Source organism: Cynocephalus volans, chromosome 3 (genome assembly GCF_027409185.1).
Source record: "Cynocephalus volans isolate mCynVol1 chromosome 3, mCynVol1.pri, whole genome shotgun sequence".
In the NCBI taxonomy this organism is placed as follows: domain Eukaryota; kingdom Metazoa; phylum Chordata; class Mammalia; order Dermoptera; family Cynocephalidae; genus Cynocephalus; species Cynocephalus volans.
In genome coordinates this window covers 54,698,728-54,725,761 of record NC_084462.1, presented here as the reverse complement: position 1 = coordinate 54,725,761, position 27,034 = coordinate 54,698,728, and the positions used below count along the sequence as shown (strand labels likewise).

General features: G+C 44.5%; 1 protein-coding gene across 7 annotated transcripts in view; it reads left to right on the top strand.

Annotated features, from left to right (window-relative positions):
- NTRK3 (neurotrophic receptor tyrosine kinase 3) overlaps positions 1-27,034 on the top strand; it is a 358,581-nt gene that overhangs the window by 214,871 nt on the left and 116,676 nt on the right. For all 7 annotated transcript variants that reach the window (XM_063089452.1, XM_063089451.1, XM_063089450.1 and 4 more), the window contains one exon: positions 1,883-2,071. In XM_063089452.1, the coding sequence (XP_062945522.1) occupies positions 1,883-2,071 (189 nt within the window). The remainder of the gene's footprint in view (positions 1-1,882; positions 2,072-27,034) is intronic.

The window sequence follows — 27,034 nt, the reverse complement described above, 5'->3', positions numbered from 1 at the left end:
TCAAGTAGGATTTTGGCAAGAATTTCTCCAGGGAAGCATTCTCTAATCTCCTGCGGGGCGGTGGTGTGAGGCAAAGTCAGGGGCGGGGAGTAGGCAGGGTTGTGCCTGATTTCTGAAGCTGCAGGAGAGGAAGAAGGAGCTTAGCTTCATGCTCCATCCCAGCTGAACCTTCTGAGTTCTGTTTCTCTGGGAACACCACTAGAATCTCGTGGGATGGAAGTGAGGGGATGGCCGGGGCACCTTGTCCCAGCCATGAGCCTCACCCCAGCTTTCCTAGCTATCGTGCCCCCAGCAGAACTGACTTCCTGTCAATTCCCTTTTAGCCCTGTTGGTCATCCCTTCCTCCATTCTGGATGTCACCTTCCTCCTTTGACTTTTCATCTTCCACATTGTCATCACAATATGTTACTTCCTTTTGTCTCCTCTTTTCCTCTTTCTCTTTGTGCACAGATATTTTCTTTAATTCCTTTATATTTCAGTGGTGTTTGAGGAGGGAGAGAGGCTAAAGACCAGTGTTTAGTTTTCCCTTTTTAACTGGAAGTCACTATGAAGTTTTTCAAAGAGTTTTCAAGGTGTTTTCTGGAACTGGCTTCTTTCTGCAAGGCAATGATTATTGCCAGTTATTTGGGCGACCACTCATTGTTGCCTTTCCACACGGTCTCCAACACGGTCAGACATTTGTCATGGGTTGGAATAAGCCTGTCTGTGCTGACAGAGTGGAATTCAGGGTCCTCAGCTTGCGTTTACCAGTCTTCCATTTAGTTCCACCTCATTGATGCCTCACCTCGCTATTTGAGGGGAAATATTCTCTCCATAAACTTCAGTGAGATGTAATGGATTTCTGCAGTGGAAATATTATTCAAGCTGCAAAACCAGATCACAGCAGGCACTTTGTCTGGGGACTGTGTGTCTAGTAAAGCAGCCATTTAAAATGCCAGTTGTATGAAGCCACAGTCACAGCTAATTCACTTTACAGAAGTTTTATTTGTATGTATGGGAGAGTCACACCACCCAACAGAATCATTGTTCTACCAAGACGGCAGCATTTATTATCTTTGTCAGCCTGTGCTTTTGAGTAACCTTATTTACTGGGTTTCTTTTTGGGGTTAGAAAATGGTGGATGTAGGGTTGGTGAAGATGAAAATGATGTTTTTTGAAGGCTTTGGGGCGATGTGGGTTTCTCAAGTGTGGGACGGCTGGCCCAGCTGCCAGTAGGCTAATCACAATGCAATCTTATTACTGTCACTTGTGAAACCTGGATCTGGTTAGATGAGGCCCACACTGGGCTTATCTCCCTGTGGACAAGGGAGGGTTGATGGCTGAGTGTATACTCCTCTGGGAAACTGATGACCACGCTGGAAAGGCTCTGGGTCTCCAAGCCCCTAATCAGAGGCTCTCAATCCTGGCTGTGTCTGGGGACCTTTTCCAATCCTGATGCCCAGACAGTTGAGTCAGAGCCTCTGGGGTGGAACTGAGCATCGGCACAGTTAAAACTCATGAAGGGAGGAGGGACAGGGTGTAAACTATTGCTAGGTCATTAAAACAAAATCCTATTGTTGCTACATAAGCAAAGAAACTTATTTAAAGATATTATTATTTTGGACTAATTTGGATTTGGGAGGAAATGAAAATAATTCATGTCATGGTTATTTTGATTTGCTTTTATTTTGTGGCTATTTTCATGGTTTGATGGGGTGGGTAATTCTTGAGAAAGAAAATTTAGGGGTGATTCTCTGAACTTAGAATTCAGAGCATTTGGGGAATCTCTTCTGATGGACTTTGCTGCTATGGAAAATATGGTGAGAAAGACAGTGAGGGGTCTGTGGGCAGGGCTGGGAGCTGGCTGGATGTGACTTCACCGGGTCTCTCATGGTGTGTGCAGGTCCTGTGGCTGTCATCAGTGGTGAGGAGGACTCAGCCAGCCCCTTGCACCACATCAACCACGGCATCACTACGCCCTCGTCGCTGGATGCTGGGCCCGACACAGTGGTCATCGGCATGACCCGCATCCCGGTCATTGAGAACCCGCAGTACTTCCGTCAGGGACACAACTGCCACAAGCCAGACACGTGTGAGTACTGGGATGGAATGCTGTCCCTTCTGGGGAGGGAAGGGTAATGTGGTGACAGACCATGTAGCTGGGGTCTGGAACCTTCTGAGGTGACCTGACACCTGCCAATCTCCCACCCTCTAAGAGACCCTCCCTGTTTGCCTCCAAACTTGAAGAATAGCCTGGGTAGGGAGATGACATTGGGCAGAGTCCCCAGGGGAGGGAGGGCTACAGGTCTGAATCTGGTCCCCTCTTTTCTTCACCTGGGTTCAGCGGGACCCTAGGTAGAGAGAGGTGCTCCCAGTAAGGCTGGGGACACAGGCGAGGCTGGTCTCTGTAGACCTGGCCTATGTAGTTAGGAAACATAACCTGACTCTGTCCAGACAACAGTTTCTGAGGTCACCAGACCTCCACCCAGGCCTCCATGAGAGGGGAAGGGAACGAAGGGCGGTGAGTACCTTTGAATGGAAACATCTCTCTAGCTGCCCTCCAGTGCCCCGAAGTGTGCCCTTTCTGAGAACTGGGTCATAGCCCAAGCACTAGGAACCCTCACCTCACCCCCCACCCCCCACACCCCATAGACATCTCACTCAGACCACAGGGCTCAGGGCTCCTGTTTCCTCCTCATCTCTCACTTCTCTTGGCGTTTCTGCTGAGTCCTTCTAGGTCCCCTCTCAGACCCTGCAGCCTCAGTGGCTTGGCCCTTCATCCATCAGGGTTCCTCTTGCTCTGTCCCCAGGTTCAGTTTGGGCCCTGCCACACCAATGCACACCCCTGTCCCTCCCACTCCTCCTGCCCCCAAGAAATGATCCGCTGCTTCAGGAGAGAGTGCAGAGGCCACTGGAGAGTGGGGACACCAATGACTGCCTGAGAGCTGGAAGAGACAGAAGTGATTGGCTAGGTTAAGGCCTTCACCTCACAGATGGGAACACCGAGGTTCTGGGAGCCAGTGGGCTCTCTTCATCTCTCAGCTGGTGCCAGGCAGGCCCAGGGAGAGGTGCGTTCTGGTCTTGCTCATTCCCTGGGCTGAGCTGTCTGTACTTGGGCCACACTCTCTGTAGCTCACTCAACTCTTGCTGCTCCTGCTGGTTCATCTTACAGTGGAGTGAGCATTCGGGTACCCCTCTTTGCTTTGTTTCTCTGGCTCTGATTTCTAACAAGAAGGTTGCCACAGTGGGAAGGCCTAGGCTTGAGTTAGCATAAGGTCATCATTTGCCTTCCAACCTAGGGTGTTCTCCAGAATCTGTCTCCATGTTTACCACACACTTCCTGTCAGTATTGGAGGAGGGATACCTGGGTTCTGGACCAGGGCTGGGCAAGGAAGAAAGATACCTGTGTTTCAGATAAACTGTGGGAAACAGTGCAAAGAACAATTCTGCTCTGGCTATAGCTCTTGTCTCAGATCAGGCTCATTCTTGGACTGACCTGGATGTGGCTGGGAGGAAAGGCCCTTCTGTGGTGGTAGCACAGATCTGAACTTGGTCTAGGGTTGATGCTGAACTTTCTAGGGTGCCATTGGTATTTGAACAGACTTAGACATCATTGTGTTGAATATACAGTCAATTCTCATTATTTGCTTTATAAAGTCTCTGTGAACACTGAATAAGTGAATAGTGAACGAGTGCTCCTAGGGGAAATACAGGGTTAGGTACCTGGAAGCCTCTGGCCACAACATTTTATCAATTGAGCAATCAATACATAACCTAGTTGTATGTGTTTGTGTAAAGACGCTTTATGTAATGCAGATTGTTGATTCACTGACCCTGAGCTCAAGGCCAACAGCACTGTAACTCATGCCTGAATGAAGCTTATGTAACACAGGTGTTTTCTCTGTAAGGCACACAGCTGTCCTGCACTCAGACAGCACTTCAGAACCATGCTTGCAGGCCATGTTAAACAGCAAAATCATCAATGAAAAGCACAAAAATGTGAAAAATGTGATCTGGAATAGATCACAAAAATACTTGTGCTTGTTTACAGAATGATAGCAGAAATAAGAATTTTAAAACAATATGAAATGAGATATGTATCTATATATATGTATATACATACACACACGTATATATGATTTTTATTTGTCAATTAAAAAATAAATTAATTAAAAAAAGAAAAGGCAGAGTGTTGTCTTGTTCATCCTCAGCTGTTGATATGTACATAGGATGACTCAAATTTTTTGTCACTCTGCATATGTCCCCAAATGACTGTGAAAGCACCTCAAATATTGGTGTCAAGTAAATTTTGGAGAGCATGAGAATTTACAAATACAGAATCCATGAATAATGAGCATCAATTATATTTCTTTTAGTGGCAGCTCTGGGCTGCTCGTGCAGAGTACAGTCTCAGGGTCCTATCTGTGTTCGCTGAAGCTCCTGATACCAGGTTATCTGTGCAGTTGTCAGATGGGGCAGATCTGGCATGTGGGAGGCAAGTTTCCTCTGGGCCATTAGAATAGGTGTCCCTGTGGAAACTTGGGAGCCATGGAAAGAACTATGGGACCTGGTGAGTGTCCTTTGATGTCAGATAAAAGCACAGCCCAAGAGCTATTGAACTAACAAAACCATACGGAGGAAAAGCCTTCCTTCTCAAGTTCTCTGGGTTTGTGACTAAGAGAGGCCTGAGGATCTAGATAGTACCATACTTCTGTGTAAGCAAATAGAAGTCGGTGAAGATGGAGGGGAAGCAGGTTTATTGGAGGAATAGGGGAACAAACAGTCTCTTATCAGAGGAAAAAATCATGAGATGACTCCAGATTGTCAAAACCCTCTGATGGTGGGGAAAGAATCTTTTTTAGGGAAGTGGTACATTATGTCCTGTCAATAGGCAGCGAATGGCTCCTAATTGTTTTCAGAAAACATAGGTGGCATGATAAACTATGTGCAGGAGTGTTATAACCGGATTTGGCTAATCCTTCCTCTGCTAATCTGTCAGTGACTCACACACACAGGGAAAGAGAGTGTCCAGGCCAGTCCTCAGTGAAGATTTACCGGCTGAAAAGGCAGCAGGTCTCTGATGACCAAGGCTTCATCAGTCAAGGGAATGGACTCCAAGACACATCCCCGTGTGTGATGAGACACTGTCATAAATAATTAAGACCACATGCACCTTAGCACATAAATAAGGAGAGAGCATTTGTGATGCTGCAGACAAGTCTGGGGACACTGCTTTGGGGGTATGGCAAGAAGTGGGGGAATTAAGAGAAGAAAAATGCTCATATTGTGGATCACCCCAGGGGCTCTCCCCATCTGCTTCCCTGCCTTATCCCAGGTGAAAGCATGGGATGTGGGCAGGAATGGCAGGATCATTGTGCTGCTTGACTTCAGGCATCATTTCCCAGTCCTTGCAGGGATGGATTAAACACAAAAGCACTTTTCTTTCTTTACTTGTGTGTTTATCATAATGGTAGGACCTTCCTGATCGGAATGATTAGGATGCTGGTCTTCTCCTCGCTTCTCACTTTCTATCTGCCTTCAATCTGGTCCATAGCATTTTTCATAGCGTGTCAGGCCGCAAGGATATTTAGAGATCACTTGGTACGATCCCTTATCAGATGCTTCCACCCATCGCCTGCATTCCCAGCAAGTACTCTGCATTTGACATTGTCTTTATTCTGAATCTATTCAGCCTTTGCAGGGATACTGAAAGAGCTGTATAAAGATGCTCCTACTTAGCAATGTGTATGGAATCTGAAGCCTTATAAGACCCCTCTCATTGTCAATTTAAAGCACCCTTGTTCTCAAAAAACATCAGGAAATGGAAACGGTCCTTGCCACACAGCTGAGGGTCCTAGACTTTGGGCTAGGCCTGACACAATGAGACACCAAGATATTGGTCCGACAGGTCACTGGAAAGAAGTGAAAAGGTATTTGTAGCAATATCGGGCCCTGGGTTACTTCTGTCACCTGGGTGACAGCTCTGGGCTGCAGTGATGTTGTGCATGGGCTGGGACTGGAATGCTTGCTTCGGGTCTTTCCCATAGGCCAGGTGGAAGGCTCCTTGGCTTTCTTTAAGGCCCTGCAGTTCACCGTTCATCCCTCTTTTCCAAACCCATTCTCATGGTTGAGAAAGCAGAGGCCATCTCGGGAAGGTAACCTGGGTCCTCCTTCCCTCCCTCCTTCCTCTGTTCTTAGAGGCCCATATCTCCTTTGTTCCCAGGCAGGGCGTCTGTACCTTCCCAGAGTCGGCCCTTCCCAGCCTCACCAGTCTCTCTCCTGGTGGGCCTGCAAGCAGGGGTGTCTGCCCATGCTGCTCAGTCCACCCTTTCCTGCCTCTCCTCTGACTCCCCTTTGACTCACCACGTTCCCTGTCCTGTACCTCCATTGCCATTTCCATTTCCCCAGGAACCCCTCACTCTTTACCCTTGATCTCTTTGCAAAACTTGACCATGTTCCTTTGAGTTTCTCTTCCTTGTTAACCTCTGATGTTCTTAATGCTGTGCTGATTTTTTTCCCTTTTGTCTGTTTAATACATACTGATTAAGGGTTTGTATCAGGTCTTCTTTTAGACTCTAGAAACAACGGGGAACAAGAATTGCATGGCCTCTACTCTCAGGGGCTTCCATTGACCACAGCTGAACCCCAAGATGCAGGATGGTGCCCCTGCTCCCTTGGGACTACTCACTCATGGAGCCTCACGCTCCCAACTCTCATCTTTCTGCTGATGACTCGCTGGCCTTTATTCCTTCTTTCCATATCACAAGTCCCACATCTGCCACTGCTACTGTAGTATGATTCCCACTTGAAATGCCCATCTCCCCTCCCCACATTGCCCTGCCCCCACAGCCTTTTCTTCCCTTCTACATCCTATTCATTTTATGCCTGGCTCATTTCCAGCCTCTTGTGAATCCTTCCTAGCCTGTGCTATCTCAACGTGGCCTTTCCTTCCTTCCTTCTAACCCATGACTTAGAGTCAGTGCTGTACACCAACCTTGGATGACTTTTAGCTATATCCTAAATCATCCTGTCACTTCCCAAATATGTGTGTCCTGTTTCCCAAACCTGACTGCATTTATTCCCCAAAGTACCTCATATGTGTCATAATCCTTTATTTTCTATAAAAAATATAACATGGGACTAAGGTCAAAGAAGATGCTAACTAATGGGTATCAGATAACTCCATGGACCAGGCTTTCTTAAGATTCACAGAAAGAGGGAAGAGTCATTGAACTGCATCAATAGCCTCTCTCTCAAACAAGTACTGGGCTGGCATTTTATGTTTTTTGTTTTATGCAATCTTTAACCAGCTCTCTGAGGGAGGGCCTGCTATCCCCATTTCATAGATAAAGAAACTGAGGCTCAGTGAGCTTCAGTGACTTGTTTCAGATCATGCAGCTGTTCAGAGAGAGCCTGAAATTTAAATCCAGACTGCATCCATCCTTTCCCTGTCAAATCACATTGCCTAGAATTCCGGTGATCAACAAACTTTTAATCTACACCCCTTGTCATCAAGGAAGCAGCCTATGGAGGAATAAGGGCAGTTTTGCTGTTTTATGGAGGCTCACTTTTCTTCCTATTCCCAGGATAAGGACAGTCTCAGTACAGGCTTTTCAAGGTTGGGATTCCCAGGACACCCTTAGCTGAAGGTCTCAAACATGAGGCTGGGTCAGCCTTGGTCTGGCTGTTGGCACTTATACTCCTTTCTGAATTCTCCAACGAATCAAGTCCCTAAGGGACCATTGTTGCCTTCAGATAAGGTACCTGGCCCTGGCGAAAAATTGAGCAGAAAGTATCCATATGCTCCCTTTCCCTCCCCCTCCCATTATAGTTTCTCCTATTATTAACATCTTATCATTATTAACATTATTAACATGAGCCAGTATTGATATATTATTATTAACTAAAGATCATAGTTTACAGTAGGGTTCACTCATTGTGTTGGGCAGTTCTGTGGGTTTTGACAAAAGCATAATGTTATGCATCCACCATCACAGTATCATACAGAATAGTTTCACTGCCCTAAATATCCTCTGTGGTCCACCTGTCCACTGTCCCTCTACCCCCAACCCCTGGCAACCACTGATCTTTTTACTGTCTCTATAGTTTTGTCTTTTCCATGTCCTGTAGTTGGAATCAGACAGTATGTAGCCTTTTCTGATTGGCTTCTTTCACTTAGCAATATGCTTTTAAGGTTCCTCGTGTCTTTTTGTGGCTTGATAGCTTATTTCTTTTTATCACTGCGTAATACTCCATTGTATGGATGTACCACTTTTTTATCCATTCACTTATTGCAGGACATCGTATTAATTTGCTAGGGATGCTGTAACAAAGTATCACAAGCTAGGTGGCTTTAAACAACAGAAATTTATTGTCTCACAGTCCCGGAGGCTAGAATTTTAAAATCAAGATGTAGACAGGGTCATGTTCCCTCTGAAAACTGTACGGGAATCTTTCCTTGCCTCTTCTTAGCTTTTGGTTGGTGTTGCCAGCAACCTTGGCATTCCTTACCTTGCAGCTACATCACTCCGATCCTCTGTCTTCATAGGGCTGTCTTCTTATGAGAACTCCAGACATCCTGGATTAGTGGCTCACCCTATTCCAGTATGACCTCATCTCGATTTAACTAATTACATCTGCAGTGACCCTATTTCCAAATAAGTTGACATCCTAAGTCACTGGGAGTTAGGGTGTCAACATTTTTTTTTTTTTTTTTTGAGGACGACACAACTCAACCCATAGCCAGCTTGGTTGCTTCCTATTTTTGGCAGTTACAAATAAAGCTGCATAAACATTCATGTGCAACTTTTTCTGTGGACATAAGTTTTTAACTCATTTGCATAAATACCTAGGCGCACAATTGCTGTATTGTATGGTAAGAACATGTCTAACTTTGTAAGAAATTGCCAGACTGTCTTCCAAAGTGGCTAGAGCTTCTTCTCCTTTCATATTAGACTGGTTTCCACCAGTCAGCTCCTGCCCAAGGATCTCCTGGCACTTGCAGGTTCATGCCCCCTTCTTGATACTCTTTCTGAAGTGTGTGTTATATGTGTATATATATATATATATATATATGACCATATAAATCTTTCTCTCTTCTACTCTATACTGTACCAGCAGCAACTGTTGTTAATTTTTATTGGATATTCATAGAATAATAGCGAGCATACTTCACTTCTAACTTGTCATTGGTCAAAGGCCAGTTGCCATGTGCTCATGCCTTCACAGCATGTCAAACCCAGCTCATTGGACTGATTCTCCATGGTGCCAATCTCGAGCCCCCACTTGCCCTTACCTTTTCAGGCATCCTTTTCCTTTCTGCTTTCCCTGAAGTCATGCTAATGCTTTCTCTCTCCGCATGTGTCGCTTTCAAGTGGGCTCCCACGGTGATCCCATTTTTCCATGTGAGTCTCCACACTTTGAACTGTAGGTGTTCGACCTTCAACCCCTCCTGGCTGGCCACCCCTTCCTACCCCTTCCCTAAATTTGTCACACATCCTCCCCAGCTGCCCTGGTAGCTCTGTCCTGGGGTCTTCTTAGCCTGTCGTTCTCATCAGATTGTCAAAATACCATGTCTGTTGGTTCCCTCTAACCTCCTTTTCTCCTCTCTTCTTTTAGTCAATCAACAAACATCCATTGAGTCCTTATTCAGTGCCAGACCCTCTCTAGAAGGCTCTGGGGATGTAGTGGAGAACCCACCCCTCCTCAAACCTCTTTATCTGCCATGCAACCTTTGGAGGTCCTGGCCTCACTCTCTTCCCCCAGGGCAACTGCTTCACACTTCTCTCCAACACATCAGTCCACGAGGGAAGAACATCCACACAGATAATCAAAGCTGGAGCTGTTAGGTCTGTGGAGTGTGTCTTTTTAGCTGAGAGCAGTGGTCCTTTATCAGGGGTGAGTGAGTGGCTTGTTTCCTCCTTCTCTTCTGCACCAATTAGCCATGAAGCTTGCCTTTTCTGGAAGAGGAACTGCTGAGGCCAGTTTCCCAGCTGTGGTGGGGAGAAACGAGCCTGTGTGTGTAATGCAGTATTAATAGTGCATCGGCATGATATAGATTTCTGTCACCTTCTATACTAACAAACATCGCTTAGCTCAGGGTAATGATGGGTGTTTATTCCCAGCCACTTAGCTCAGCATAATGGACTTGCACATGAAATATGGAAAATGGGCTCCTTTGTCTGGGAGGCCAGGGTCCCTCCTGGAACCAGTGGCAGAGGCAACAGCAGCAGCTGCTGCTACTGTAGAATAAGGCTTTCTAGGTTTTTCTCCAGCAGAAGTCCTGGGTGGATTTGCCTGGTGGAAAAAAAAGATCTGGTTTCAGGGTGGACTGGGAGCTCCTCCTTGGGGTGTGTAGCTGAGAAGGGGAGGCTGGCATACTGGGGACTGCCATTTGCTTCCTGAGGTTGAATTAGGAGACAGGCTTGGCTAGAGTGACATGAGAGAAATAGGACTGATGTGGCAGTGAGGGATGCTGATGGGTCCCCTCCTTTATTCTGCTGGTTGGAATGTGATAGTTTCCCTTAGGGGAATCATAGGCTGAATCTTGGTGAAGGTAGTAGTGACATATAGCTTTAGCCTTTTGGGGTATCTGCAGGCCCTGCTTGCAAGGTGGTGACTCACAGAACATATTAAATGAACATAAATTAGTATTGTCTCCCTCTGATTTCTCTTCTATCCAATTAGAGTAAGTAGCAGACTCCTAAGAATCCCATGATGCTAGGTTTGGTAAGCCCAAGGTCTCGAGAGGGAAGGATTGCCCTGAACATATTACCAGTTTTATTTCCTTCTAGGAAGAGCTGGATAATGCCAGGATGGGATATCTTGGGAGACAAGGGAGTAAGTCTTGGGAGCCAAGTCCTGGGCCCACAAGCTTGAGCTCGAATATACTTATGAGCTTGTCCCAAGGCTCTCAGCCTCTAGAGATTAACATCTGCTGGACAGTGACTCCTGAGTCCCCCAGATGTTGGCACAATCCAAGTGTGAAACTTTACCATTTTTACCCATCCCAGGAAACAAAAAATTAAATGCTGCCATTTCCCCTAAATCATCTGAAAAGCTGAGACATTCCTGAGCATGCACTTTGGAGCTGTAACCGACTAGTTCAAAGGGGCAGACTCAAGTTCATCTCCCAGCCTTCCTGTTGATTATCGTGACCTCATCTACTCTGCTTCACTGCCATAATCACATACTCAAAGTTAGTAGCTGCATGCAGTCATGCTAATTAAGTAATTAGGTATCATTAAGCTGACTGTAAATACTTGGTAATTGGCTAAAAAAAAGTTCTTGGGGTTTAAGCGTGTGTTTCATGGTAGAGGAGGTGAAGAATAATCAGACCCTCCCTCCACCCTGAAGTAATGTCATTACTTGGTGGGATGTGAGCCCAAAAGAAGTCGCACCCAAGAGCCAAAAGGGAGTGAGACATGGAGTGGGTCCTTTGTTTCCTGCCCAGAGCCCCAGAAGCAGAAGGACCACTTGTCTTCCAGCATGTCTTATCTTCAAGGAGTGGGAGGACTAACTCCTCTCCAGAGATCCTCTCTAGCTCAAGATTTCCTGAAGATAAGTTTACTTTTTTCTCCTTCAACTAGATTCAGGCATCCAATCTATATTGGGGTTTAAAGGGTAATAATTCTGAACCAGCTGAGAAATACACTCAGAGGGCAGATAGGAATCAAAAGATGGGCGTTATTGCTGGGCTGAAGAAGGTTGCATGGACTTAAAGTAAAAAGGAATTTCTTGATGCCTCTCCTAAGTCTTGAACTTGGGATGCAAAGAAAAATGTTGGATCTGCTGAGCAGGTATTGTCCATCCAGTTGCATGGAAGGTCACGGTCTGCTTCACCTTTTCCAAGTCAGAGAGCTTAGGAGCCCCCCAGGAAGACCACACTCACAGGGAGAGTCTCCATTTCCTTCAGGAACCCTGCCCAGAACAGAAATGTGATATCTCACCCATCAGATAAATCACTCTCTTCTCACAGAGAGGAGCCAGAACACAGATTGAAGGAAGGATGGAGGTTCCTGTGTCTCCAAAGAGACAGAAATTCCCATAGGGAATTAGGGGCAGAGGTTAAAAAGCAGAAAGAGGGAAAAAGATCCCCGCAACTTTAAGACAGCAGGAGATTCCTGTTGTTAGTGGTGGTCCCAATTAGTATGCTCTTCCAGAAGCACTTTTCTAGGAGAATATGAACATCATTTTCATTTTTGTGTGCCAGGATGAACATGAATCATACTCTTGATGGGAGATATGTCAAAGAGGCCAGAGGTCACATTCCCCTTGTGCTATATTTTTGATTGTCAATAACTAGAAAACAAAGCTGTACCCACCCTTTAGCCAAGAAGCTGAGGCCAACCGTCCTTCCAAAAAATTTCCCAAATCGTGGTCTAAAGGATGCTAGTAGGCATTTCTAAAAAAAAATTCGATGGTCAAACAAGTTTGGGAAAACCTGGATTAAATAAGTTTCTTACTGTGGGATTCTGAGAGCCTCCAATGCTGAAGATCATTGTGATTGTTCAAGAAGGACCTTGGACCTTGGACCTTGGGTCTGCAGCATTTTCCAAATTCACTGAGCCATTAAACCTACCTTGAAGAATACCTGTTAGCATCTCTGTGGACACAGATGTGCAGTGGATCACATTCTGGGCTGGGCTGGGGGTTCAGGGTTTTGTTGTTGCCTCCCTCACAGATGTGGTAACTCACTCTGATGGTGCCCAGATGGTCCTCAATCTGTTTGGCACAGACACTGTCACATTTCTTCCCAAGCCTCTGGGAGGGACATGAAGTGGTTGCATTCCACAGGAATACCCAGAGTTGGGATGGTGGCATTCTTCAGGATTTCTGGCAGAGCAGTAAGTGCCCTTCATTCAAAGGGATCAGGGCTCTTTGCCTGTTGTTCTCTTCCAAGAAGCTCTTGCAGGTGCTTCTAACACTCCCTAAACCCACAGATCTGGAGATGCTGGTTGTGGCCAAATTTTCACTGCATTCTTTGTTTCCCAGCAGATTTGCCACTCAGAATTGGAATCTTAAGGAGCTACTCCTAAGGAGAAATGCACAATCCAAGATGCAAGCTGCCTTCTCAAAGCTACTGTTTTCAAACCATTGTAGGGAAAGTGGAAGCACCTCTTTATTTCGAGAAGGGAGCATAATGCTCTTGGCGTGGGGTGGGCCAGGGCAGGGTCTAGCAGCTAAGAGAGTAAACTAAACTCTTGGTTATATCAGATCCTTTTTCATTGGAAAAGAAAATGACATGAGTGTGGGTGGTCCTAGACCCTGGTCCTAGCCCACCAACTCAGCCACTGCATGACTGTGGGCAAGGCATCTGCCTTCTCTGAATTGAAGATAAGGAACGGTGACCACGTTAGCTGGTATTTTTTAGTTGAAGTGGTATGAGAATTTGAAAATACTCTGTAAACTTGCGTGAGTGGCATATACATGATCATCCTTGCCTTGACAACAGTATTTTTATAATTATCATTGCAATTTCTGATATACATATGTTGGGGGAAACCAGCTTGATGGTACCAAAAAATATATGTTTTCAAGGCTTGGAATTACTTCTGAAATGATAAGAATCCCCTTCAGTGACTTCTTTCTCCCAACTCTAAGAAATAGCATTTGATCACCCAGCTCCACAGCCACAAAGATGCTGTTAGGAGTTGGGACTGTAATATGTTGGTTGTCAGGAAATGATCAATGTAGATGATCAGAGGGCTCAGGCCAATTTCCTTTTGGGTTAATGAGACTGGAAAGCTTTGAGCTCAACTAGAAGATGTCAGAGAGATTCACGGTGGGATTCTTCGATTTTTTTGTTTTACCTTCTGCTTTGCCAGCAAATGTGATTTTGTTGAAACAAAGCTCCCCTGCTCCCCCGTATACCTGCTCATGTGCGTTACGTTGAGTTCTCATATGTGTATGCCCGTATGGTACCCGCCATAGTCAGGGCTTCAATGCCTGTCTGCTCACGTGACTTCCCTTCTGCTTGCTCGTATACATGGTACACAGCCAATTCGTTCTTTCTCAGCAAACTAATGCACACGGTCTTCAGACACAAATGTACATGTGTCTGAGTCTTGCTCATATTTGTGCACGTCTTACATTTTGGACACTGATTATATCAGTTAAAATCCTTTGGGCTGAAAGTACTAGATGATCCTGACCCACTGGGCTTAAACAGGAAGGAAAATGGTCATCACATAACTCAGTTAAAGAGGTAGGAAAGGCTCCTGATGAAGCACATTAAGACTCTGGCTCTGCTTTTTTGGGATTCTCTTGCCTCTGCCTTTCAGTGTTTTGCTTTCCCACCAGGCTGACTTCCCTCATGGTTACAACATGGTTGTAGCAGCTCCAGGCATCACAAGCAAACTCATGGACCTGGGGCAACTCAGGATTGTCTCTTTTTGTGAGTTGATTGAAATTGAGAAAACCCAAAGCCCCCAGCAGGCTTTCTCTCCTGTCTCATTGACCAGAATTATATTATATATTTCTAAACCAATCACTCATAAGAGGAACAGAATTACCACAAGCACTTTAAGCTCCTCACAGTTCTCCCTTAGGGCTAGGGAGGGAGCTCATTTCCCCTGAGGCATATGGCTACTTGGAGGGGAGTAAAGACCTCCAAAGAATCAGGGTTCTGTTAGCAAGAAAGGAGAAACAGCTGTCAGAAGTGACAGTGCCTGCGACCCCAAATCTCCTTGAGGAGTAAGACACGTGCTCACCCAGTCTGTCAGCCTTGCAAATACTATTGTCCTGCTCCTAGAAGGAGTAAGCAGGGGCCTCTTGGGATGAAGATGGTAGAAGGAAGATGAGAACATTGATCCCATGTAAATTTTATTCCTTGTATCTCTACTCTTAGGGAGAGCAAGCTGTAATTTGTGGTTGTCATCATTGCTGTCCTGGTCTGGGAAACTGTCCTGCTGATTTTCAAGGCTATGCTTGTATGCCTGGGCAAAGGAAAATTTCTCCACGTGGTTTTGGATGGACCCGATTATCTTGCTTGAGCAAGTTATGTGAATTTGTGGGAGCTGCTGTGTGATCCTTTGAGAATGTAGTTTCTGGAGAGTAGGTGGGAGCGGGGAGTGGGTTGAGAGGGGGTCAGAAAAGGAGCAGTGAAGAGGAGGGAAATAAATGTAACATTTACTGAATACATACTAAGGGCCAGGCCCTGAACTTGAAATACACTAAAATAATAATAACATCTTGCACTGCATAGTGTATACTATGTGTTGGGCACTGAAAACAATTTGAATATAATAAATCAATAAATTGTTAATCCTCACAAAAGCCATATGAGGCAGGTACAATTGCTTTCCCCATTGTGTAGATCCAGAAACTGAGGCATGGTGGGTGGTCAAGGTATTTGCTGTAGTCTCACGGCTAGGAAATGACAAAACTGATATGACAGAGCCCACCACTCTCCCTTCTTCTCATACGCTCTTTCTCTCTACATTAAATCAGCCTGTAATATAAGTGTTGATCCCTACTTTACAGAGTAGAAGTTTTCTAGGGACTCAGGGAAGTGAAGGAACTTGGTTGAGGTCGCTTCCTGGTCGGTGGTAGCACGAGGATTCTAACTCAGGGGTTGCCAAGCATACCTCTTCTGCTGGCCTGGGCTGCCTCTGGTCACTGTCAGCTGACCTCACCCGCACCCCAACCTTCTGGGAGACTGAGGATGATCTTGGAGACTTTCAGACACATGCTAGCTTGGGTGACCCATGGTGCCCACCAGCGAGGCAGCAGAAGGCAGTTCCTTTCCAGCACTCTGTAGCTCCAATGTAGGCAGCTAGAGCTTCAGAGGCCTGGGAGGCTCGGGTCCAGCTAGGGACGGGCATGGGAGGGGATGCAAGGGCTACTTCGGAAGGAGAAGAACAGACGTCCTTGGAGCCAAGTTGGCCTCTTTCTTGGCCAACTCTCCTTTTATCCTGTCTCTAGTGGCTGTGTAGCTTAATTTGTCACCCACATTGCGGCCGAGCCTCTCACCGGGCGTGTATTAGCATCTGTCCCCAGACCTAGGATTGCTGTGGTGCGGCAGCTCTTCGCATTGCATTCTGCTGAGTCGGGCAGCCCTATGCCGCTGGTAATGAAGAAGTGTTGGGGCTAAACTCCTAATGGCTCATTGATTGGTTGAATTATACTCAGTGTAATTCTGGAAATAGATTTTAAATATGTGCTTGGGGATTTGTGGGGATTTGTTACTTAGGAGCTTTAACTCAATCGTGGCTGGTTTGACAAAGACATCAATGCCGGGAGCCTATGCCTGGTCAGTGACGTTCATCTCAGAGAGACCTCCCCAGATGGTGTGCCAGGTGGGGTGATCAGGTTTGGAATGGTCCCCCTCCTTCTTCGTACACATCGCTTGGCAGAGGTCTTGACAAGGTCAATGTGGCTGAACCAACCATTGCAAACCCCTCAATATTCCTAAGCTGGAATGGGGATGTCATAAATTCTGGAGTCTCCTTTTTACTTGCGCTGAAGTTAAGGAGGGCAGACATTGCCCTCTTTCTAATTCCACACTTTCAGTTTTCCTGGAGCTGCCTCTCAGGGGAGGAACCCAAGGGAAGCCTTCATGGAGGCTTAGCTTATCAGCCTATTGTTGTATTCCTGCATTGTCTTGTCTATTGGCATCCTTGGATCCCAGGCCTAAAGGGGGAGCTGTATGAAGAGCTCCTGGTCTGGGGCTGGGCTTTTAGTGCCTGTGATTCTTTTGGTAAATGCCAAGTTAATTTGGACACAATAGAAACACTGATGAGGGCCCTCTGTGAGAGAGAAACCCTCAGCAGATAATATACAGGGACTTCCCAATACAACTAAAATTACCTGCCTTATATTTCTTTCCCTCTGTCTATCAGAGACCTAAAATGCTTCTCATTTGTGATGCAGGGTGCATCAGAGACAAATGAGGGATGTCATAAGTGAGACTCCATGAGGCAAAATGAGAAGACACAGTGAAAACTGTGTTTCTAGGGGAAGTTGGTAAGGAGCCTTTTTATATATTTTTTAGAGCTTCTATTCCCCATTTTAACCTCTGTCTGAGAGGCTATATCCCCCTTCCCTGGGGTAATTCATATCCAGCCAATCATTAGAAAGAACAGTGTCCTCAAGGAAGGGAGGAAGTGAAAACAAAACCTGGAAGAAAAGGAAAAAATTACACTCTGCTCTAATAAAGAAATTACTGACATTCTACATTATGAACTGTATTAATTTTTAATGGCTGAGAAAGGAGTTGATTTATAATGCATTCTTCCCGGCTGCAGAGCCTGTCCCCAGCTAATAAATAAATGACAAGTCTCTTGTATTAAAAGTATCCGTCATTTTACATTGTTGGAATGTAAATGGTGAGAGTCACTGAGTGAGAGGCCCCTGGGAGGGGACCTGCCCTGCTGTGCCCAGTTGGAGAAGGAGCTGGCCGTGGAGCTTGGCCTAGTTCTGAAACCGGAGTTCAGATCACTCCTGCCACTTGGTCTCAGCAGAATGACCCAAATAGCTGCAACTCTTGTGGTCCAGGAGAAAGTTCATAGCAAAGGGCGATGAGCTGCTTAGGAAGAGTTTGTGATGCAAATTAAATTCCTGGTCCTTAAGCAAAATTGTCTCTGGCTTCTCCCCACATATCCTGACCAGGCATTGGGTTCCCAAGTGTTGCTGGAATTACATGTTCAGTAGTTCATTCATTGTTGATGGTGATTTATGACTTCCAACTCTGGTTTGCTTCTCTGTGCCTCTTAAGAAAACAAACAAACCAAAACCTTAACATTTGTTTTTGATTCCAAAGTAATATATGCTCATTGTAGATATTTTGGGGAAAATACAGAAAAGTAAAGAGAAAAAAATAAGAATTATCCTAAACACCACCCCCTGTGATGGATGCATGAACATTTTGGTACATGGCCTTCCAGTCTTTTTTCTTTGCATAGACACACAAGCAAATAGCACACGCAGACATGCATAGCCAGCATGTACGTGTATATTGTACAAAAATGAGATCATATCCTGCGTACGGTTTTGTAATCTGAATTTATCATTTAATGACATTTCATAGACCTTTGTTTCATGATGCAGCTATTTTTAATGGCTATGTGTGCATGGCTAGGGCAGTATTCACATTGGTGCTTTTACAGAGCTGGCAATCAGTCAATCAAGATGCACTCCTTTGTTATGTATCACAATGTCAATGCCACTGTAAACACAGTTCAGGAAAAACATGAGTACAAAGGATTGTTTTTGCACAGAGCTAATTATGGAGCCACGACTGCGCTGCAGAGTCAATGCAGTGAGGCTGAGAGATGAACAGAATGGAGTTGTCCCCACATGAGGGAGTCCACACTCCAGCTGGGGAGACAGGCCAGTGAACAGTTCCCCAGTGATACAAGCATAATGCTATACATGTCACAGAGACCCTGCAACTACAGGGTCGGGGGTGATTAGAAAGCAATGGCTTGTTTAAATTAGGAGAGCAAAGGCTTGGGTGAAGTCTTCATAGAGGAGAGAGTGTTTTAGGTAGAAAACTGTGGAGCATTTGGATGTGCAGAGATGGAAAGGAATGACCTTCCAGGCCACCGTAGCAATAGGTGGAGTGGGGGGGGGCAGGGCTTTAGAGGGGTAGGGTTGAAGGTCAGGGGTGACTAGAGAAGAATGCTTGGAGCAGAGGGAGCAGGTCCTGTTGATGTATTAAATAGTATAGCTAATTGAGACAATAGTTATGAATTTATCTGTAGAATTTGCACTTATGTAGTTCAAATCTTTGTTTACCATATTTGTTACTATTATCAATTTCTCAGAAGTAGGTAGTGACTTGAGAAGTAAAGAAGCCATCAACATTCTAATAAAAAGGACAGAACCAAGCAGGTTATTCTTTCTGAATTTAGGGACAATTTCCAGCAGACATAGAAAGACCCCTGTTCCAGAAAGGAGAGAGATGAAACACTCACTGAATATACCTTTCAGCAAAAGGAACATTATTTAGAAAATGAGAGAGATTTAGCAATTGCTGCCAGCAGGTTCCACTCCCTCTGATTTATTTATATTGTCTTCATAGGCTTATAAAAATGGAAGTTTGCCTAGATTTTGAGACTAGCATTTCTATCCTTCCACATATGAATTTATTTCTTGATTTGTTGTGCATATTTCTAAACATAGATAAACCAATGCATTTTACTTTTGAAAGAAATATATGAAAGTCTCCGAGCTGGTGAGAAGGGGAATCAGAGACCATGTTCCCGTGAAGAACCTGCTCCCATGTTCAAGGAGCAAGGCAGGATCCGAGAAGCATTTATTCCTCAAGCACCTAAGAGAGTCTGTATTTTTGCCATGTTGAAAAGTGGCAACCCAAGATCAAGTCCTGGCTGGTCTTGGTTTTATAACCAGTCGGTTGCAATTGCAATATGATTGTTGCTTATATTTTTTTCCTTCAGATCTTGGACCCAAAATTATTCCAGCAATAGGACTTGGCTGATGACAAAGTATTTTCCTTTCTTGCTCTTTAATTCTCTTTCACTTAACTTCCTTATATGACATAGACATTTTTTAATCTGAAAAAGTTCTAAGAGATCCGTTGAGACTTATCTCTTTGTTCTATAGATAAGGAACTTGAGGGCCAGAAGCATAGTTTAATGACATTCAGCCACATAAGTATTTGGAGGAAGGAACAGGATTGAGACTGAAGGCTATTGTCTCACGATGTTTCCCCCTTCTCCTGAACCTGTAAGTGGAAAAGCAATGTTTTTATTTCCCCCAAAGAAGTTGATTTTGTCTGGGCCATTTAATAAGGAATGTCTGACAGAAGTGAACCATCTGACTCAGGTGTAGTAATTGCTGTAGAGATTGGTTTTAGTGTCTTTAGGGAGTTCTGCAGTTGAATCCAGAAGACATTCTTATCAAGTACAGTTTGTTCCAACACTTCTACAAATGTTAAGAACCTCAAATATCACTGTTGCTCTTCGGAGTGACTCTTTGTTATTTTAGTGAACTTTCAAGGGACACTGCCGCTCTGTCCCCCTGGATTCCTGGTGAGATAGTGTTATTTTCTTAATATTTCCTCCAGCTTCTTGAAGCCAGGTGCTGCTACAGAAATTCTTGCATGTAATCTGAAATGTCCTTTGTGCTTGATAGATCCTTTTAGAAGAGTGTCTGAGTTCCTAATGGCATTACAAAGGAAGCAGAATTGCAGCGAGGCATCTATTTGACTTCCATGCTGCTTTTGAGTTACTTAATGCAGTCAGATCACAAGGGGAATTCATTTCTACTCTTCAACTTCCAAATGACTTCACATGATTTACAGTTGACAAACAGCACACTGGGACTCTTCTTCCATTTCAGTGTTTCTGTGGAAAATTGGTTGATCTGGCATCACCAAGCACATGGCTTCTTATCCTCAGGCATTATTCAATCAGCCCTGGCTGATGGCCCAATATGGGCAGAGCCCTGTGCTAGGCAACGCGCCACGTCTTCATTCTATACCTCCATTACCTGGTTATACTCTGACCCAAGGGAAGATGGTATTAGGAATTTTAAACTATCTTACCAGTGTAGTTCCAAGCTTTTGACAGTGGAATTTCATAAGACCATCATTCTTATAAGGAAATGGTTCTCAAAGTGTGGTCTCCAGAACAGCAGCATCAGCAGCACCTGGAAACTTGTTAGAAACAAAATTTGGGGGATTCGCTTTGGAGTCACTGAATCAGAAACCCTGGGCATAGGCCTCAATAATCTGTTCTAACAAGCCCTCTAGATGATTCTGATACCCATCAAAGTATGAGAAGCACTTGTATAAGATTTTGGTGAGGTTTTCCCCCCTGATCTAAAATATTTTAAGAAGTTGAGGGGTGTTTCAGTGCAATTACTGATAATGTTTTTTTTTTAAATTTATTTATTCGGTAAATATTTATTGAGCATCTGTTAAGTTTTATGTACTATATTGGGTGCTGGGATTACAAATAAGCAAATGGGTCATTCTGATGTCATCGTTTTGATATGAATATGTAAAAATGCTTTTTGGGGGGTGATAATAATATAAACAAGAGACCCTAAGCCTCGTTCTTACCCCTTATCCTCATCCTGCCTGTGATTTCTATGCTGTTTCTGGACCCCTCCAAATAGGGAATTTTGCCAAAGCTTGGGTCAGAGTGCCGTGAGAGTGAGAAACGGGTGTAAACAGGGTGTGGGTAGGGGTCAGGAATGGGACAAGGATGCTGGCACTGCATGTTACTTGAGAATAGTAAGGATGGAAGTGTAAAGGTTTGCATTTTAGGCTGTGTTCCTGTGTTTCCCCTACATCCAAATTGACACCTCTCAGCAGCCCTGGCATAATGGCTGCGTTGGAACATCTCGATCCACCCAGGAGCTCGTGGGTTTGTAGGTGATGTCACAATGGCAGGATGGGGGTCAGAGCGCCAGATGTGGAATCATGCAAAGAACAATGCATGCTTTCTCCTTCATGCTCCCTGAAGCCATAGGGCATGGAGAGGTTGAGCTCTGCAGGTTGAACTTGCTTCAAGACTCTGTGCAGGACTAATGGGAGGACCTGCCTCATCAGGTCTTTCTGTGTAGTAAAGGAGGGAACATATGCAGGGGGCTTAGAACAGATTCTCCCATCTGGGATGTAATTATTAACTTCTAGCTATTAGTGCTGTGATCACAGTCTGCCTGGTTACACTAAGAAAGAATTTCAAATGTCGTGAGAACATTTCTGTGCTACTAGATCACCCTGGTCATGTAGATTTGTTTTGACATCATTTATAAATTGCACTTTCCCCTCCACAGAGTAATGTGTGGTGGGAGGTGTGTCCCCTTGTAGAAGCCAGTGTCACATTATGCTGACGTAGTTCAGTGACTGGCTGCTACGCATGCTGCTGGGGTGTGTATATTTTTAGCTGTGGTTTCTCCTAGGAATTAACCACCAGCCATGACCCAATGCCGAAACTCCACTTCATTGCCAAGGTCAGGGAGGTGATTCTGCCAGAAAATGTCAGATTAGTAAGAATTTGATTAGGATTTCCAAATATTCTGAAAATGTACAAATACAGGAAATGCTCCTTAATGTATTGAATTTAGACACATCTAACCTCTTTGTGCTCCATATGGAAATGTGCATATTTTGTAAATCTTTCATAGACTTATGAGTAGAATCACAATCTAATTTGTTCCCAGCTAAACTTTCTCAAATCCTCTCCATTTTGATTTTTTTAAAGCAAGCTGATGACTGGGCTTTTTGTTGGTGAGTGCTTACCAATGAGTAGGAATTATAGGCAGTAAGAGGCGAGAGGCAGACCAGGCAGAGGGGACAGCGAATGCACCGGTGTGGAGCTGTGCTCTGGGAGACTCAGTAGTTCCGGATGAGTGCAGTGGAAGGCTCATGGGCAGGAGCCAGTTACAACATCCTCTGTGTCCCACTGGTTCATTCCAAAACATTAAGCTAATATTGGAGAATAGAATATCCCCCAACAAGCTGTGGATCAGAAAGGAACAAAAAGAACATTTTCCAAAAAAGATTAACTTTTTTCCCCTTCATGGTTAGTGTAAGGGTAGCAGTGTTGTGTGATGGTGAGAACTCTGAATTGAAAACCTGCAAGCCAGACCGAGGAAAATGCTATTAAACCATGGTGTGGTCTCAGGTGAGTGCTTTAGACACACTGAGATGTGTCTGTGAATGGTGCAGTTAGACCTCTTGTTTCACAGGTTATTTCTTATGCAACAATTCTTTGCTATTTTGTGTGAGTGTCAGTGTGTGTGTGTGTGTGTGTGTGTAAATTCCAGCAGGGTTGGAGGTAAAAATACATTTTGCTCTTACATTTGTCAGTTCTGTTATTGGACCTTAAGTGGACAAAAATATTATGTGTATTTTTAAAAATAGAATTTTCCTTATTCAATAGGTTTATTACGTGACTGTTAGGAATAAAATCTGTTAGTAATATATAAATATCTTCAACATATTATTTACTATTTATAAAAACAGATATAGTTTTATTCTCATTCTTTTCTTTTTGTTCAGGAAAAATACTAGAAAGCTTAGAAAAAGAACTACCAACTTATTTTACATAAACGTTTATCTTTTCCCCAGGATATCCATACCTTAAATCATCACAGAGGTGGTGGTATGAGCCTTGAGAATGAATCAACATGGAATGAAAAAGCACAGGGAAGAGTGGAAGTTCCAAACCAGAATTCTGGGCCAGGACCCAGACAGAGGGGATGTAGGAAAGAGCTAGGACATCACAGGTGGGAAGAGCTTGCAAAAGAAGTGTGGTGTCCATGGCAGGAGGAGTCAACAGAGACAGGGCCACCAGATTTCGTGAGGAGCTTGGACCTGGAGGCCTGGACCAGAGGGGTGAGGGTGATTCCCAGATTGCTAGGATCAAGAGGGGACTGCTCGGGGGGAAGCAGCCAGAGACCAGACGAAATGACAAGCTGGTTGCACAGCCTTTGCCTTCTTGATTTGAAGGAAATTTGGGGCCAAGTTTCATGCCTGATCATTTGAAAAAAAGATTTCTTCTGCTTTCTACATCATGTATTTAGGCTTGGATAGGTTTGGTGAATGTGAGGACAAAGGAGTCCACAATATGGTTTGGAAGGAAAAGAATTTTATGGTGTGTTCTTTTTTGACTAGATCCCGGAGGGTCTGAGGGTAGGAACAAAGGTGCCTCATATAACACTGGTGGGGAGTCATGTGTCCCAGTGGAAAAATCCGTACTTGAATTCTAACCCCAGCTCCAGCACTTACAAGCTGTGAATCCTTAAGTAAGTCATGTCACTTCTCATCTGCAGAAGAGCATCTTGCAGCATTTCTGTGGGTAGAGGCTGCAAATCAGCAGCACAAAGCCGTGTTCAGCCCTCAGTGGTGTGTTTGGCCTATGAAGAGCATACTACTTTTTTGAATTGGTTGCTAACAGGTAAAACTTGGGGAACTTCATGTACAGACTCTGCCTTTCCAGTTTCTGGCAACTGTTATTAACTGGAACCTAGAGGCAGCAGCTCTCTTTAGACAGCATGCTTTCTCCCTTTTGCCAGAGTCCCCTTCACTCCCTATTGTCTTATACCTGACTCCTCCACCGGATTTACATGGCTCACCTGGCTTTTGTGGCCATTTTAGTTTGTGACTCTCTCTCTCTCTTTTTGAATAATGAATAAATATGTGCAGTTTGCTCTTATATAATAATGGCTTCATAAATTAAATGTTAGCTAATGTCATCATTATCATCATCATCATCATCATTGTCAAAATTATCCTTATATTTTTAACCAAGTGGAGAATTAAAGTCTTTGCCATTGAGGCTAGGTATTTCCCAGACCTATTAAGCTAGAAGCCTCAAAAATATGTGGACAATGACAACAGCTCTCTTCCTGCTCAACTGACCTCTTCTCTCTGGTCTCATGAGGCAGACAGAAAACAAAACCAGGAGTCTCCTTTCTTTAGCTGAGAGTTGACATCCCTCTCCTTTAGTCTCATTTTGTTTCTTCTCTGGGCTTAAGAGTGTGACTGGTCTGTGTCGAGTGGGACATCCGAGCTACTGCTAATGGAAAGAGAATCTTCCAGAAGGGATAGTGAGGGGAGGTGATGCTTCTGGAGGTGGATCCTATTTATTTTGTTTCCAAGTAGTGGCTAAGATAATATTTCGGTAATTGATATGACTTTATGAATAATGGAGCATGAATCAAAGGGATTGTGGCCTCTGTTTAGTATGAAGACTTGCCAGGAGTAGAGCCCCAGGCGCTCCTCATCGTAACGCCACTGCCACCAGAAACCGTGAGTGCTGGAAGACTGGGACGGAGAACAGGAAGCGGACTTACTTGCTGGAGTCATACAATTTAAAATGTGAAGTGCTTAATGTGATCCTCATTCCATGGATACAAAATATGTGTCCTTAAACATCTGCACTGGAATCATTTGGGAGCTTTCAGAAACTACTGCTTCCTAGACCCCACCCCAGAGATCCTGGTACGTTGTCTGAGTGTGGGGCCTGCCAGCTTCACACGGGGTTCAGATGTAAAAGCGAGCTTGGTAACTACTGATTTCATCCAGTCTTGTTGCTTTACATATGAGGAAACTGAAGCCCTGAGTGGTTAAGATACTTGCCCCAAGAGATCCAATGACTGGGTGGCGTGGTGGCATTGGTAGAATTAGATCCAGGTTCCCTACTTTACTTGTTTGCTTAAATTTACCTCCTAACATCCCACATGTGGGACTTCTCCCAGAACCACCTCTCTTCCTCTCTTGGGTTCTGGAAGTATATTTCCTCTTTGTTAGCCTCAGGATTCTGCCCTTTTTCTTCCATTGAATAGTCTGACCCCAGTTAATTTTGGTTTCTTTCCTTCAGGGGAAACTTTTCTTCTGAACAGGAACCGGTTGCTTGTATATGAAAATATTTTGGTTCCCTTGGATTTCTGTATTTCAAGAGAGATGTGGCCCAGTCACCCTAGTAGATAATTCCTTGGCAAATCCTCTCCTTCCATGATTTTGGGAAGCTGCAGTCATAAAGAAACATTTGCCTGTTAACAAAGGACTCCTGGAAAAGTAGCATCATAGGACAGAAGGAAATTTAGGTGTCCTATTCATCCACCCATTTTACAGGTGAAGTCACAGAGGCATAGAGAGATCAAATGGATTGCCCAGGAAGCACAACTGGTTTGTGTGTGGAAGATAGGAAGAATTAGGATGTATGTCTTCAGATTGTCCAATCTTTGCATTGATTCAATGAGTGTATCTCTAATGGCAGAACTTCACTTATCTGGAAACAGGCTGAAGGCAGGAGATAAAATAGGTTTCCCAAATGCAAGCCTTCTCTTGTTTTCCAATAAGTCCAGCTTAGAAAATCTTAGGGTTGGAGAAGATGCAGAGATCCTTCTGTGCATGAATTTCCTTTACATCCTTTGTAGGTGGTCATCCAATTCCAGTTTATTCTTCTATTGACTGAAAGCTCGCTCTTACCAGAATGGCCCAGCTCATTTTTAAGTGGTTCTAATAGAGATAAAGGTTGTCCTATCTTGGCCCAAGAATCAGCCTCTTGGGGGCCCACTCCTGGGTCCTAATTGTTCTGCCTGGGGCCACTCAGCAAATGTTGCACTGGGAGCAGGACACAGCCTTTGACACTGGCAGACTTGGGTTGTAGTTCCGCTTTGCCAACTACCTGTTGTATGTTTTGGATTAGCCCCTTCAGCTTTTCTAGCCTTGCTTCCTTGTCTGTAAAATGAGAACAATACGATGCCTGTATTGCCCTGTTTCTGTTGCTTATAACAAAATACATGGAATTGGGTAATTTGTAAGAAAAAGAAATTTATTGCTTACTGTTTTGGAGGCTGGGAAGTCCAAAGCTCAGAGAACATATCTGGTGAGGGTCTTCTTTGGTGGTGGCTTTACAGCAATGTACATGTCTCACATGGCAGAAAATGGTGGAGCAGAGAGAGAGAGACTACCTCTCAAGTGCTCTTCTTTTAAAGCTCTCAGAAATGCCCCTGACCACAATTATTAATCCATTCAGTACTTCATGGTCCTACAATCTAATCTCTTCAAGGCTCCACCTTTCAATTACCATAATAGGATTTCCCACCCTCAACAGTTACAGTGGGAATTAAGCTTCTAATAGATGGACTTTGGGGGACATAATTCAATCAATCCACAGCAATGCCCATGTTGGAGAGTTATGAATATAATGCAGGCTATTCCGTACATTGTACCAAGAGCACGTCCTAGCACAAGGCTGGCCTTGGCTCATGCTAGTTCCATTTTGGAGGCCTGAGGTCATGTCTCTCCTCATCTTTGGTCTTCTTTTTTTCATAGTTAACCTTCCCAGGTCCTTCATTGTTCCTCATGTGACACACCAGTTGGCACACGTGGGTACAAGTGCTCCACCTGTCTGTCTCAGCTGAGCAGACCATCCTGAGATGGGCCTCAGTTACTCTTCCATGCATGAGGAAGGCAATGTGAAAGTTGCTTGTGGTGTAACTCGTGTATCTAAGGTGGTGCTGTGGGAATCCACGGTTTGGAGACTGTTTCCCACAGGCTGTGCATATATGAATCTGTGTGTGTGTGTGCAAAAGCCCAGCAATGTGACTCTGCGTGTTTCTCTCCGTGTGT